The sequence below is a fragment of the Podarcis liolepis genome, assembly GCF_965112155.1.
Source record: "Podarcis liolepis genome assembly, chromosome: 1".
Taxonomy (NCBI): Eukaryota; Metazoa; Chordata; class Lepidosauria; order Squamata; family Lacertidae; genus Podarcis; species Podarcis liolepis.
In genome coordinates this window covers 81,231,447-81,245,682 of record NC_139554.1, presented here as the reverse complement: position 1 = coordinate 81,245,682, position 14,236 = coordinate 81,231,447, and the positions used below count along the sequence as shown (strand labels likewise).

General features: G+C 43.0%; 1 protein-coding gene across 3 annotated transcripts; it reads left to right on the top strand.

Annotated features, from left to right (window-relative positions):
* Positions 1-899: 899 nt before the first annotated feature.
* Positions 900-10,725, top strand: LOC310704734 (membrane-spanning 4-domains subfamily A member 15-like). Of its 3 annotated transcripts, none has more exons than XM_083498655.1 (7): positions 900-1,174; positions 2,979-3,228; positions 4,909-5,031; positions 5,316-5,372; positions 6,653-6,766; positions 8,556-8,669; positions 9,872-10,668. In XM_083498655.1, the coding sequence occupies exons 2-7, from the start codon at positions 3,001-3,003 to the stop codon at positions 9,971-9,973; spliced, it is 738 nt and encodes a 245-aa protein (XP_083354781.1). In that variant the 5' UTR covers positions 900-1,174; positions 2,979-3,000; the 3' UTR covers positions 9,974-10,668. The 3 variants fall into 3 exon arrangements, 2 of the variants coding, with proteins under 2 accessions (XP_083354781.1, XP_083354782.1); XR_014524975.1 differs by having other exon boundaries at positions 918-1,325; positions 6,653-7,765; positions 7,862-8,669; positions 9,872-10,725; XM_083498656.1 differs by having other exon boundaries at positions 939-1,325.
* The last annotated feature ends 3,511 nt before the right edge of the window (positions 10,726-14,236 follow it).

The window sequence follows — 14,236 nt, the reverse complement described above, 5'->3', positions numbered from 1 at the left end:
AGAGCTGCTGAGCTGCTGCTCCCCACCCCACACTGAACAATCACAGCCTCCCTCCTCTGACACAGTTAACACGCAGAAGCAGGGCTTAATATTATTATTTATTTCATTTATTAACTGCTTTCTATTAAGTGAAATTTTGAAGTGGTTTCACAACAGGATGTATAAAAAACAGCCAAAATGATTCCCTGCATAAAAACAAGCGTAGCACAAGGACTTTGGGTGAGAGTTACATTAATTAATTGCATATACAAAAATAATGCCTAATCCAATCAAGATACCAACTGATACTTCCACATAGATCAAGGGCCCAGCCCCTCTCTGGTTAGTGGAGTTAAGTGCTGCCTCTAACTCAGTTGACTGCAAATTGTAAAGAACACAAGCATGCTTTTGTGCAGTGTCGGATTTATGTATATGTTAAACAAGCTATAGCTTAGGGCCCCACTCTCTTGGGGCCCCCAAAAAGCATTTAAAGGAAACAAACTGGATGTACATCTTTAAAATACAAGATAAAAAACAAATAAAATAAAACCTGCATACAGCAACAGTATTTTGTGTTGTGTAGGCTCCTATGATGTAAGTAATAGGCCCCGCCTACTAGCCTGCTCCCTAAAATATCACTGCTTTGCTCATTACTATATATAAGGTGCCTACATTCTACATGTGCAAATGGCTTTAGATACCTATTAGGTCCATGCATTACCATATAGCATATATTCAACACAAAAAACAGCGACAATTTGTTGTTGACAAAGGACAGCTGGACATATAAAGGACCCCGTTACCTTCAGTAGCTTAGGGCCTCATCAAACCTTGTGGTGCAGGACATCTCCCCACCCTTGTCCCCCAACCACCCCATTTTCAGTGGGACATCTGAGCAATAAAACTGCTGGCACATTTGCAAAGCTATGTGGGGCCTGACAAGTTAAACAAGAGGCCCCTGTGCAGCTTCACAGCTCCTCAAGGCTGTCTCTGGTCCGGATTCAGAATCTCCCTGGCAGGAATGGAATGGAAAGACTCTCCGGGGTGGGGAAAGAGGCTGCAGCCAGATGCGCGTCACAACAAAAGGAGCGAATTTCCCCGAAAGGGGAATGGGGAGGACGAGACGAGGCTGGCCAAATTCTTCGTGTTGTGCCTTTCACTCCCTGCTGAAGGAACACGGGGCCGCCGGTGTAACGTGAGTACATCTGTAGAGCGTTATCTTAATTTGGGGAACAGTGCTTCCTTTTGATCCGCAGCTCTCCTCCTCTGAAAGGCATGAAGGAGCTCCTGAACATGAGCTAAGAGCTTCTGCCTTCACTCCTGAATAAGCAGAAGGGCAGAAACAGGTACTGTAAAAATATTTAGGTGTGTGTTGCAGCTATGGGTGTTACTAAGGGAGAGGCAAGGGCAGTGGCGTAGCGTGGGTTGTCAGCACCTGGGGCAAGGCAAGTAATTTGCGCCCCCTAACCCGTGGATTTGTGCCCCCTAACCCTAACCCCCAGATGCTGCGCCCGGTGCGGCCGGCCCCCTCTGCACCCCCCATGCTACGCCACTGCGCAAGGGAGGGATAATTTGCTGGGGAGGAACTGTGGGCAGAGAGGGGTGCTTCACCCTTTCTAAAATGCCTACCAATTCTTTCCTGAAATGCAGGTAGGGGGCATTTAGAGGTGAGAGGCAGTGAGCTGGGACAGGTTTAAGTGCCCTTTCCTGCCAGTTCTTACCAGCAATTGTACGGCACACAAGATGCATTGTTAGTTTTGCTTTGTTAGTGGCAGAGAGAGCTGGCCAAACTCTTCCGATAAGAATCTTTACAGTCAGGATTTAAAGCTATACAGTGACTGATTGAACCACTGAAGTTCCTTCTCCCCCATGGGAAATCCTCGTAAAGATAACGGCTAAAGCTGTGATCTGTGGCCACCTCGGGCATGGAGGCCTGTGTGGCGAAAAGTTTCAACGGATCGGAAGAAAAGAAAGCCAACATGGATGCAGAATAATGTGGACGCCTCCCCAATGGGTCCCTGCGACAGAGTAACTGATTTTTAAAATGACACCTGTGCCCTTACCGACATCTGCTGAAATCGCTAGGAGCTTTCCACAACATGGGGCATAGGCACATGGTGCCCTTGCATGGGCAGGATCCCCTCCTAATCACTTTAGGTGAAGCTGCCATGAAAGGCACAAGAGCACAGTCACAGTAAAATGTTGGCAACCCTCTGCTGAAATCAGGAACTCTGTTTAGGGAGTGTTTGAGGGTAGCTGCATTCATCACAGCGTACCAAATATATACAGATAATTTCCTCAGGAATGCCAATTACACACCCAGAAAGAGAGAGAAGTACAGTATTACAAAATAACCTCAAACACCTCTTAAAATACACCCCTTTTTTTGCAGGTGGATCTTGAATATAGCCAAGAATTTGCCTTTGATTCCTTGCTGTGAATCTCCCCTAACCGCAAAATGCATTTTACTGCTACACTCGCTCTCCCACTGTTCTGAAACTTAAACTTACTATGCAGCATTATGGTTGTGAAATGCAATCCTGACTAAAGAGGAGACAATACCTCATATGGTATGGTATGAAAACTGAAACTCCCACTGTAGGGAGGGCTGAATAACAAGGAAGTTCTGCGTTAGTAGTTTGGGCTACTCTGTTTTAGACAAAGAAGAAATTACTAGTAATTGATTGCAATTCCTGGCATTAATTAAACAGTTTTTGGGACTGGTGTTTATTTCCTTCTGTCCCTTATCTGCCCTTGACCAAGAATTTTCCTGTGTGTGCTGCCTTAGGCAAAAAGCAGGATAGCAATTGCTCACAAATAATGCACCATTGACTCATGAGTCAACCCACTGCTAGGAAGCACAATTTCATGGGTTCAGTTTTAGTATATATCACATCATGTATGAATATGTGGCTGTGCATGTTGGGGGTACGTTAGTAACTTGTCCCCAAATTTGAGAGTCCCCCCCTTTTCTTTTGTTTATATCTTTGGTTTATTAGTTTGCTTGAAGATATCTAAACAATGGCAACGCATCAAGGGAGAATGGCTAGCGGAACGGTGGTGTACATTCCTGCAATTGCTGCGAATGTAATCCAGGCAGGCGAGGGGATCCCTGGTGCTGTTATCCAACCAGCAGGGGCAGCACAATACATGCCATATGTTGGCCAGCAGGTTGGAAGCCCCAGCAACCAACCTCAGCATGTGAAGACATGGGAAAAACTCCTCAAAATGGAGACCAAGACTCTGGGGGTAAGTGTGTCAGATCTGCTCACATTTAGGTGCATCGTGAGCAGTCTGTTTTTCTAGAAAAAGAGGTGCTGGAACTTACCATGAACACCTCCCTTTTTCTCTTATACAGTTGTACCTTGGAAGTCAAACGGAATCCGTTCCGGAAATCCTTTCGACTACCAAAACATTCAGAAACCAAAGCATGGTCCTGCAGCCAATCGGAAGCCACACCAGACATTTGGCTTCCAAAAATTGTTCGAAAACCGGAACACTCACATCCAGGTTTCAATTGTCCTAGAGCCGATTTGTTCGGGAGCCAAGGCGTTTGAGATCCAAGGTATGACGGTAATGGCAATGGCACTCACCTGAGAGGTGCCGGAACTGAGTTCTGGTGAGTTCCAGCTGAAAAAAATTACAATAGTGCCTTTCCTTCAAGAGTGAGGTCAGTGCAGGAAGGACCAAACACCAAATATTATTACACTGATCAACAGGGATTAATGTAAAAGGGGGGTGGTGCCAAAAAATATAATAGGAAGGATAATCAGACTTTTTTACACTGAACAACAGAAGTTGGTTGAGAAAGGTGGTGCCAAAAGAGATAATCCAGATCAGCCTTCCCAGACAGCCCCGGACAGCATGGTCAGTGATCAGGGGTGATGTGAGTTCTAACCCAAAATATCCAGAGGGCAAGAATTTGAGGGCAATCCAGAGGGCAAGACTCATACAGATTATTCTCAGATTTTCTATGAATTCAAGATGCTTGCCCCTATTGGCTGACTCAGTGACTGATCGACTGGGGCATGGGGACATTGAAATGGACATTACAGGAGTTCTTAACAAGCCAGCTAGTAGTCTAAGGGAGAAGATTTCTTCTTCACCCCCAAACAGAGGGAAAATAGTGTATCCCCAAAAGTGATTGAATTACTCCCACATTAATTCAAAATAGGAATTCTGAGACACTTATTTTTAAACGATTGCTAGAAAACCCTTCTGAAGGGGGGCTCCTTCAAAATATGAGTCCCTCTATCAGTTGAGGTAATGTCAAGTCATCCATAAAGTTTAGCACACATTTACATAGGTTTATGGCACTGATTATTATAGAAGTCTGGAACTGAGATAGTTGAAAATATATTCCTGGATATGGGCAGCAAAAACTGTAGACAAAATGTTTAAGGTTCATAGAAGTCAATGGGTGACTAAGGTAGCATTTTCAGGGAACTTTTCTGGGACCAGGATAAATTTTTAAAAGTTCTGGTTTTGCACTAAAGGAAACTTCAGGTTTGCAAATGAGCATCACTCAGTTTTAAAGATCTAATCAGTTCATTTCAAACATAGCCAATCTGTAGCAATGCCAATCCTATGCATGCTTATACTGATTTCCTCCCTTCTCTTTCTGGCTTGTGTTTGTTACCTCACGATGAGGCAGATACTAGTCCCAATATCAGTCTGTCTGGCTATAATCTAATGTCTTTCTCTGAATTTCTCTCACCCCACCTTTATGCAGCCTATATATCTATATGCGCATGGTGTTCTCTCTAGCCTCTTGAGAAGTTATCCTGTTTTAAAATTTTTATTTACCCAAAGGAATAGACAGACCAATCTTTCTGGGTGTTTTTCAGATTGTGTTAATGAGTAAAAATTCATGTTTTTTGAAGAACGAGCAGAATTTTTTTACCTTGTTTGCACATTTTCTTCCAATAGACTGTCCAGATCTTAATTGGATTAATGCAAATCGGCTTTGGAGCGCTCCTACTTTTTCTTATTGGTCACTCCTATATATCTTTTGCTGCTGTTGGAGGTTATCCATTTTGGGGTGGAGCATTTGTAAGTAGTATTTCATTTACCTTTGAGAGCCATTGTTTTTCTGTGTTTCTGGTTATGAATCCGGAGTTTTGAAAGGGTATCTATTTTCTAACTCTTATCAAGCTGTTGACCTTTCGTATGTAGAGAATGAGTAATTGGTGTGACCAATCTACACAATAAAATAAAGAGAGAAGAGGTACTATTGTCTCAATATAACTCAGTTTTTTTCCTCAATAGAGAGTATGTTTTTTATTTTTTGAAGTGAGCTGCAGTTAAACACATATTTCCCCCCTTTTTTTGTACAGTTCATTGTTTCAGGAAGCATGTCAATGTCAGCAGAGAAACATCAAACACGCTGTCTGGTGAGAGAGAAAGTTCTATAACAGTCAATCTTAATGGCTGGGAAGCGCTATTGTTCATGCTACTGATATAGTAAAGGAGAAATATTAATTTGTTTAGCAGTAATGATAAATGCAGCTTCATTTATGTGTGACCCTAAAATTCTGCATCCCCCCAAACCAATGCCAAAGTTTTGTGCTAGCTTTGTGCTGTTTTCTGCTGTGAACCCCACATTTTGTTCTGCCCCCCAAACCAAGTAACTGACAAAGCAAACTGGGCTCACAAGTTAATGCCAAAAAGTACAACCTTGTTGCATTGACTCCAAACAGGTGCCAACATTTTGTGCTATTTTTGTGCCATTTTGTGCTGCAAGCCCACGTTTTGTGCCACCCCCTAAACTGAGTAATAGACACTCAAACTGGGGTCACAAGTAAAGAGCTAACAAACCCAACCTCGTCCTATTTGACTCCAAAGTGCCAAACCAGTGCCAAAGTGTTGTGCTGGTTTTGTGCCACAAACCCAAATGGCCTGGCCAAATTTGCCTCACTTTTTTGTCTTGCATGTTGATTGCTGCACCTGGGCTTGACCCTCAACTTCTCCTCAAGCTAGCAAGCCCCACCTGGGCTGTGGGTCCTGGCCTGCCTTAGCCTCCTGGGGCATACCTCCCACTGCCCCCTATGCCTCAGACCCCACCTTGTTCTGGCCTGAGACCTGTGGCTGTGAGTCTCGCCTGATCTGTCCCCTGCCTGGCAGGCAGACCATGTCCATCTGGCCTAGGAGGGCAGCTGAGACCCAGACTGACTGATGAAATACAACTGGGGTTGGGGTATGCTTCCATGGCTCCAACTATCTGAAACATTTAAACTGTTTTTAATTGTTTTGATAGTTTTAAGTTAGTGTTTAACGGGGGTGGGTGTCTTTTTAATTGGGGTAGGGTGGGGTTGTCTTAAATTGCTTTTAAATTGTGATATGCTTTTATGTTAATTTGTATTTGTGTTTTTAGTTCACTGCCACCACAGTGCCCTCAGCCACTTCAGTTTTTCTCTGGGTTTAAATGACCGTTGAGGAAAACTCCAATACAGCTTGAAATTCAGGCTACTTGCAGAACAGGTGCTTTGCTTCTCATGGACTGAGCATGACTCTATTTGTTGGATAAATTGATTTATGTTGCTTTGCGTTGCCCTAGGCAACATAAAGCAACTAAGAAAGTCAGTCAGTAAGTAATAAATGATTTGTCTTTCAGGAGACCTGCATTCTGTCTCTGTAATTTTTAGTAGACTGGCTCTTTGACTGTCTGTTTCAGGCGAAATGCAGTGTGGGAATGCACATCACAAGCTCTGTGATGTCAGCAGCTGGCACCATTCTATATATAAGTGATTTGGCTTTCAATCGAGGCAATCCTTATTACTGGTCACAGGTAAGTGAATGCAGCATTCCATGCAGAACTTCTTTTCTGGGTAACATCCAAGAAGGGCTCAACTCAAAGTGGTTGTTTCGACCTTATGCAGCTCAGGTCCCCAGTTCCTCAAGGACCACACCTTCCCATACGAATCCAGACCCTGTGATCATCATCTGAGGTCCTGCTCAGTGCACCCCCTCCCTGCCAGAGTAGTCTTTTATTTGTATAGATGTGTTTGTTTTTTAGGTTTTCATTTATTCTGTTTGTTGTAATTGATTTTCACATATCAATTGTGTTTGTAGGTTGTTCTGAGTCACTTTTATGAGTAAAACAATGAATATATAATAGAATAAGAACAAGAACGCTAACAGTAATATGCAGTGCTTTTTCGGGGGGGATGCAGGGGTACACATACCCCTAAACATTTTGTGAATCTAGCTTTGGCATCATTGAGGGGCAGTATTTCAATATGGGTATGAAAATGAGAGTACCCCTAAACATTTTTTTAGAAAAAAAGCACTGGTAATACGTATAAAGAGATGGAAAATCCCATACACAGAGTTATGCTTGCAGTTCCCACTGCCAAAGAGACCAGCTACTATTTAATCTGAAAGCCAACTAATCTCTTCAGCAGTGGTAACCAAATCACTTAAATAATGCAGATGGAATCCAGAAAGAAAAGAAAGCCTGGTTACACATTACTGAGGAAACTCAGCAGCAACAATAATTTGAGGAGAAATAAACAGGGTTTTCCTCTTTGTTACTTCAGGCCTCATTCATAGCAGAGACATTCAAACAAACATGCAGAGGAAAAGCTCCCTCAGAACTACACAGCCAATCAGGGCATATACTACCTCAGCAAATATCATACCACTCTGCCTGGTTGCTAAGCAACATCTCTACCGCCCCTTCTTGTCTAGTTGAGTTTAACACTAACTGAATTAATCCTTGAGTTGCACATGGAATGATTTCTGCCGTTGTCCTTCCAACAAGTTCTAAGTGAAAATAGCAAGCAAAGTTCAAGCTGCACTTTTGAGTCTTCTATCCATGCACCCCCCCCCTTTTTTTTTTGCATTTTAGGCTGCAGCTTTAGAAACTAGGCATTCTGGCAAGCTGGACAGAACCATCTTGCTCCCAGAGTGGCTTATAGGTCAGTGAAGGCAACACCTCCTCTGCCGTCAGGCTTAGAATATCAAAAGACATAATACAAATTTTAAAAGGCTAGGGAGGGGAGAGGGATACACCAACTGAGGCGCCAAATCCTTAATGTTAACAAGGTTATTATAATAATCAACTAGAATGGAAATACACTGCCTGCTGTTTCAGGCAGGCACCTATTTTCTCATGGCTGCACATCTAAGGAATCCAACAACAGGTCTACTGGCAGTTTTGTTGTGCAAGAGCTTGTGCTAGTTAGCACAGTGTTAGATGCAGCCAGGGCTTCTTTCAGCAGGAACTCACTGGAACTGAGTTCTGGCACCTCTCTGGAGGACGCCATTGGCATTCTAAGAGAACAAGGGAGAAGTTCATGGCGAGTTCCAGCACCTCTTTTTCTAGAAAAATAGCACTGTGTGCAGCATTATAATTCTCCACCCCAATACAGTAGGTTTTTCCATCTATGTCAGGCATAACTCATGACCAGACAATTGTCATCGGTGCCCAAGCCCTTTCCAAGGCAAATTTTTCACTTACATCTTCAGCGCAGTAGGGTCCAGAAGATGGTTACTTGCACACTTTCTAATGTTGTGGCTGAATTAGTTAGAAGGGCTGAGAGAGAGAGATTAAAGGTACTTCTTTTATTTTGCAGAACATAGGCTTTGGTCTCTCTTTCTTGCTGCTCTTGTTCAGCTTGCTGGAGTTCTGCATCACCGTTCTGATGTCACACATTGGGTGCCAGGAGAACTTCTATAATCTTGAGACGGTAAGCGCTTGATAACTTGCTTGGAGTTTAAGCAGATCTTACTGAGGATCCCAAGGAAAAGTTGACTTTTCATTTCCCATGTTTATATATTCTAGCCTTTAAGGAGTGGCATGGGTCTCTCTCTCTCTCTCTCTCTCTCTCTCTCTCTCTCTCTCACACACACACACACACACACACACACACACACACTTGGAGGCTTCATTATATATATTTAGGCACCAGGCAAAAACATTTCTCTATGACCAGGCGTCTGGCTGATTAACATTCTATGGCCTTTTAAATGTGTTTGTGGGTTATTGGTTTGTTTTTGTGCCATTTGTATTCTCATTTTGTTTTTAATAAAAATATAATAAAAATAAATCAAGTAAATAAATATTAACATGGCGGTGTAGACATTAACGGAAAATGCAGTGAGGTCATTCCCCCCCCCCAATTGCATTATGCACTAGAAATGGGGTGAGGATATATTCATTCAATGCATATTACCTGCTCGGTTCCCCCACACCTGCAACCCCCCCGCCGCAATTCCTATTCACTAAAAGCTGTCACCTGCACATGTACTGTCATCTGTGCATGCACATTGGCTATTACAAATGTATACACCTTAACTTAATTGTGACTTACATTTTCCAGTCAGATGGATTTGAGGGGAAACATGCTAAACACCAGCATTTCTCAAGAAACTACACAGGGTAGATATGGATTGTGGTTAATGTCATGTGACCGTGGCTTCAAACACCAGCAGTGTGAGCACTCTGGAGCCATAGTAAATGGTAATACATACACAGCTGATAGGTATGCCACTACACCTAAATTACTTTGTACAGAACTGTGATAGAGCGAACTTACAGGCAAACTCACACAAAACAGAAACCAAAATGTATTGAGGTAATCCATCATGATGACAACGCTAAGTAAATGATGACAAGAAAAGTACAGTGGTACCCCTGGTTGCGCACGGGATCTGTTCCGGAGCCCCGTTCGCAACCTGAGCAGAACGCAATCTGCGCGTGTGTGGGTCGTGATTCACCGCTTCTGCGCATGCATGTGATGTCATTTTGAGCGTCTGCGCATGCACGAGTGGCATTCCATTACTTCTGGGTCGCCATGGGACACAACCTGAAAACGCTCAACCTGGAGCGTCTTTAACCTGAGGTATGACTGTTTTTCTTATACTGAATTTCTGAATTTCAATGTTGCAGGCAATGGTTTTTGTGCCAAACTCTGTCAGCAGTGATGCCTTGATTCCCACAGAAAACAATCTTGCTCCTCCACGCTATGATCCTATGGATTTTTCTCCATAGACAGAATAAAGAACCCAAGTGTGAAGTTTTGGGAAGTGCAACTGCAGCAAAGCAACAGCAGCAAATCAACAATAATCAATATTATCAATTGCTTTTTCTTTCTGGTGCATATATTCATCTAGTCTGGATATGTGCTAGGACTGCGATTGTTAGTGATTACCACAGGGGTGAAGCAGGTGCCTCTAGTTTCAGATTCTCCTAAACCCTCCTCACCACTTTTCCTTTTCCCAAATTTATTGACGGCAAGGAGTGGCACCACAGAGGTCAACCACCACTAGGCCCTATGATCCTCGGATGAAGGGTGGTATAGAAATTTAATTGATTGATTGATTGATTGATTGATTGGTTAATAATCAGGCACCCAGCATGGTTCGGCAGATGGCAGGACTGACACCAGTTCCTGACATCCTTTTGTTTGTTTCCAGAAATATTTTTTACTATTCAGCAGTCTGATAAACTAGCAGCTGTCAGATTTCAGATAAGGAGACAACTGTCCCTTCCCTGTAAACTAGGGCAGCCATATGTCCGGATCTTACCAGGTTTCAAAGGCGGAATTGATGTCCCCGGGGGAATTTCCAAAAGGCTGCGCTTTGTCCTGGATCTTAGGCAAGTCAATCCAAAAATTGGGTGTCCTGGTTTGTACTTGAGAAGTTCATCTCACAGTGTTTGTTGTGGGGGAGGAAGGGAAAGGAGAATGTTAGCCGCTTTGAGACTCCTTCGGGTAGTGATAAAGCAGGATATCAAATCCAAACTCTTCTTGTGCGCAGGATGCTGAGGTCCAGCGCCGAGGGCCTTCTGGCGGTTCCCTCATTGTGAGAAGCAAAGCTACAGGGAACCAGGCAGAGGGCCTTCTCGGTAGTGGCGCCCGCCCTGTGGAACGCCCTCCCACGAGATGTCAAAGCGATAAACAACTACCTGACATTCAGAAGACATCTTAAGGCAGCCCTGTTCAGGGAAGTTTTTAACATGTGATATTTTAGTGTATTTTTGGTTTCTATGGAAGCCGCCCAGAGTGGCTGGGGAGGCCCAGCCAGATGGGCGGGGTATAAATAATAAATTATTATTATTATTATTATTATTATTATTATTATTATTATTAATAATAATGAATGAATCTTTACTCCTTACCATGCACTGGGCCATAGCTGTCAACTGTCCCTTATCTGGCGGGAAACTCCATTATCCCAGCTCCGTGTCCCACTGCTGTCCCTTATTAATGATGTCCCTTAAATTTCCTGGGTTTCATGCTCGCCTGGCTCGGGAGGGAAGCAGCGGCTCGGGGTCCTCCGCCTTGAGAGAGCGTGTGCACGAGCTGCCGCGTCTCTGTCTCTCCCTTTTCCCCCTCAGGGGCGCATCGTGAGGAGACGGGTGGTTGTGGGTGGGCAGGCAGCCCCTCTCTTGCAAGACTTCCACCGCGCTGCCAGGGGAGCCAGAGGCGGCAGTGGTGGCGGAGCCGAGGAGGCAGCCTGAGGGAGGAGGAAGAGGAGGGGATGGGGAGGGACGCAGAAGGGCGGAGCTTCAGCGGCTGTGGCCCCGCCACAACCACCTCATGCCGGGCTCGCGGGTGGCGTGGGCAAGAGTCTCTCTCCCTCCCTCTCTCTCGGGCAGGGAAGGGCCGATGGAACTCCTCGCGCCAGGACGACAGCAGCCCCGACGTGCTGCTTAGCATACCCTCCAACCAGTGCAGCATCTTAATGTAGTGATTTCCCCGTCTGCATCCCTTTCATAACTCTGTTTTTATAAATCATTTGTCCATCCATAGTTCAAATTTTTACTACAAGTTTTCTGTCAATCCTACCAATGTATGTAACTCTTTACAATAGCTTTTCAAATAAATGATAAACTTTCCCCATTCTTTATTAAAGAGGTCCTCTTCCTGGTTTCTAATTCTGCCTGTAAGCTTTGCCATCTCGACGTCGTTCATCAGTTTTGTCTGCCACTTCTTTGGTCGGAGTTGTAGACCCTTAGGATCATCTAGTCCAACCCCCTGCAAAACACAGTCAGTTGCAGCCAAAGCAGCATGGCTGCATGAGTGCCGGATTTCTGTATAAGTTAAGCAAAATCCCTTATTTTGGCTGCTGATCCCTTATTTTTGAGGCTGCTGGTCCCTTATTTTCAAGTCTGTAAGTTGACAGTTATGCACTGGGCCCCCACAAAGTCAATGGGCAAAACTGAAGCCCTTCGTTGTGGGCACCCACAATCTTCAGTGCAAGATGGCACCTATGTTACCATGCAGATCTCTATAAACTGTAACCAGTAAATGTGTGGCAATTTTAAACCCCACCTTGTGTCTGTGTGTAGTTATTTGCTCCCACATACCACACTGTGTTTGGTGCTGAACATAGACATTAAAGAAGTTAATGACAGTGATCACATGGATAAATCAAGTATCTGTATAGAGTTAACCATATATTTTTATTTTAAAAATAATAATTATATTTATTACATTTAGAAATACAACATGCAACAGTTACATAAATTGAGAATTAAAATAAAACAACAGTATATGTGCAAATAAACATGTCTGAATTTCTTGACAGTGTTTTGTTAAATATATATAGCATAATTATTACAGATATGAAATGATGTATAATAATGTGTGTGCTTAGATTGTTAACAGTAAAAGGTATTTTGTATCAATAACAATTTTAATTTACAGTGGTACCTTGGTTTTCAAACGTAATCCTTTCCGGAAGACCGTTCGAGTTCTGAAACTTTCGAAAACTGAGGCACTAAGGGCAGTCCGCAGAAAATTAAGAAAAATAACATGTACACGCAACAGAAGGTGTGTTTGAAAAAGGAAGCATTTACTTCTGGGTTTTCAGTATTCAAAACCCAAAATGTTCAACTTCCAAGACGTTCAAAAACCAAGGTACCACTGTACAGGGATTTATAGGAATTCATAGGGAGTAATTAAAATATATGCTTCATGCATTCCAAACTGTGCTGTTAACTATGGGTACTGTTCTTCCATATGTCTCATTATTCATATAATCAATAGCATCACACCAAATTGCATAAAAATTGCCATGTTTCTTTGGGCCTTTTGCTCCTTTTAATTTTTGTGTCAGTTTTTCCAATACTGCTGTTTACCAAATTGCATTGATCCAAAGTCAATAGTTGTAATTATTTCCATGACCTGGCAATGGTTGTTCTTGCAGTACTTAATAGCTGTATTGTGCGTTCTTTATTTCTAATTTACAAGATATCCTGGAGTCATGGTATCTGTTTGCATTGTAATTAAATATATCTACAAATACATTTCCCCAAAACCTTTCAAAACTGTGTATGATCTATCAAGACCGCAGGTTCTTCATAAGCATGTTTATGAGAATAGTTATTTGCATTTCTCAAATCAAAGGAAATGACACAGGCAGACAGTAAAAAACACACCCAGTTTTTCATAATAATCCCATTAATCATTGACAAGCTGAGGCAGCCATTTTGGAGGTTAACGTGGAGGGGATCTCACCAGAGTGGCAGTGAAAGAGATGGTTTCTTTTACTCTATTTCCTTTCTCATTCTCCCCTTCGCATGTTTATAATTAGAGCTGTGGAGACTCCTGCCGCCACAGCTTTAATTTTAAATGCTGAAGCGGAAACGATGACCCTCCACTGTCCTCACATGTAGCAGCTGTTTTTTAAAAATATTTTAAAAGGAAAAAACACAACTTGCTGCCTCACTCTACCCAAGGCATGGCTCCCCTATTTGAGGAGTGAGGGAATCAAGCCCATTTTTAATGGCTGTTGCCAGTCAGGGATGCTGTTCTTAACAGAATGCCACAAAATGTTATGAAGAGGTGTCGTTTTGAAGGGATGTTGAAATGGTAGCCAGCTACATGATGAGTCACCACCACCACCAAATATTGCCCTTCTCATCAGAAAAAGTCATATATGGGGTGGGGATGTAATGGCCATAGCATTAGTTGGTAGGTTTCTAGGATGGGTTTCCCGTATTGTTCAACAAAAGCACATAACACACAATCGGGGGAATGTATAGTGAACTAGTGCATTGCAAGAAGATTTTTGATACAACACATTTAAGTACAAAAAAAAACAAAACCAAAGCAGGCCTGAACGTTGTCTAAAGCATTAAACATCGGTAGATAAATCAGTACAAGACTTTGGAGAGTATGTGGTAAGTGTTGACTGACAATTAACCGAAGAGCCTTCAAATGCTTAATACACTTCTAATATTTTGAGCATATCAGTGGTAGAATATGAGCATGCATTCATGTCTCATATGAGGAACTTGGTATTCCTA

Excerpts from the sequence above, each read along its gene's own strand:
- LOC310704734 (XM_083498655.1), top strand. The coding sequence starts at position 3,001 with ATGGCAACGCATCAAGGGAGAATGGCTAGCGGAACGGTGGTGTACATT. Across the intron at positions 5,373-6,652 it reads AACATCAAACACGCTGTCTG|GCGAAATGCAGTGTGGGAAT; the intron begins GTGAGAGAGAAA and ends TGTCTGTTTCAG. Across the intron at positions 6,767-8,555 it reads ATCCTTATTACTGGTCACAG|AACATAGGCTTTGGTCTCTC; the intron begins GTAAGTGAATGC and ends TTTATTTTGCAG.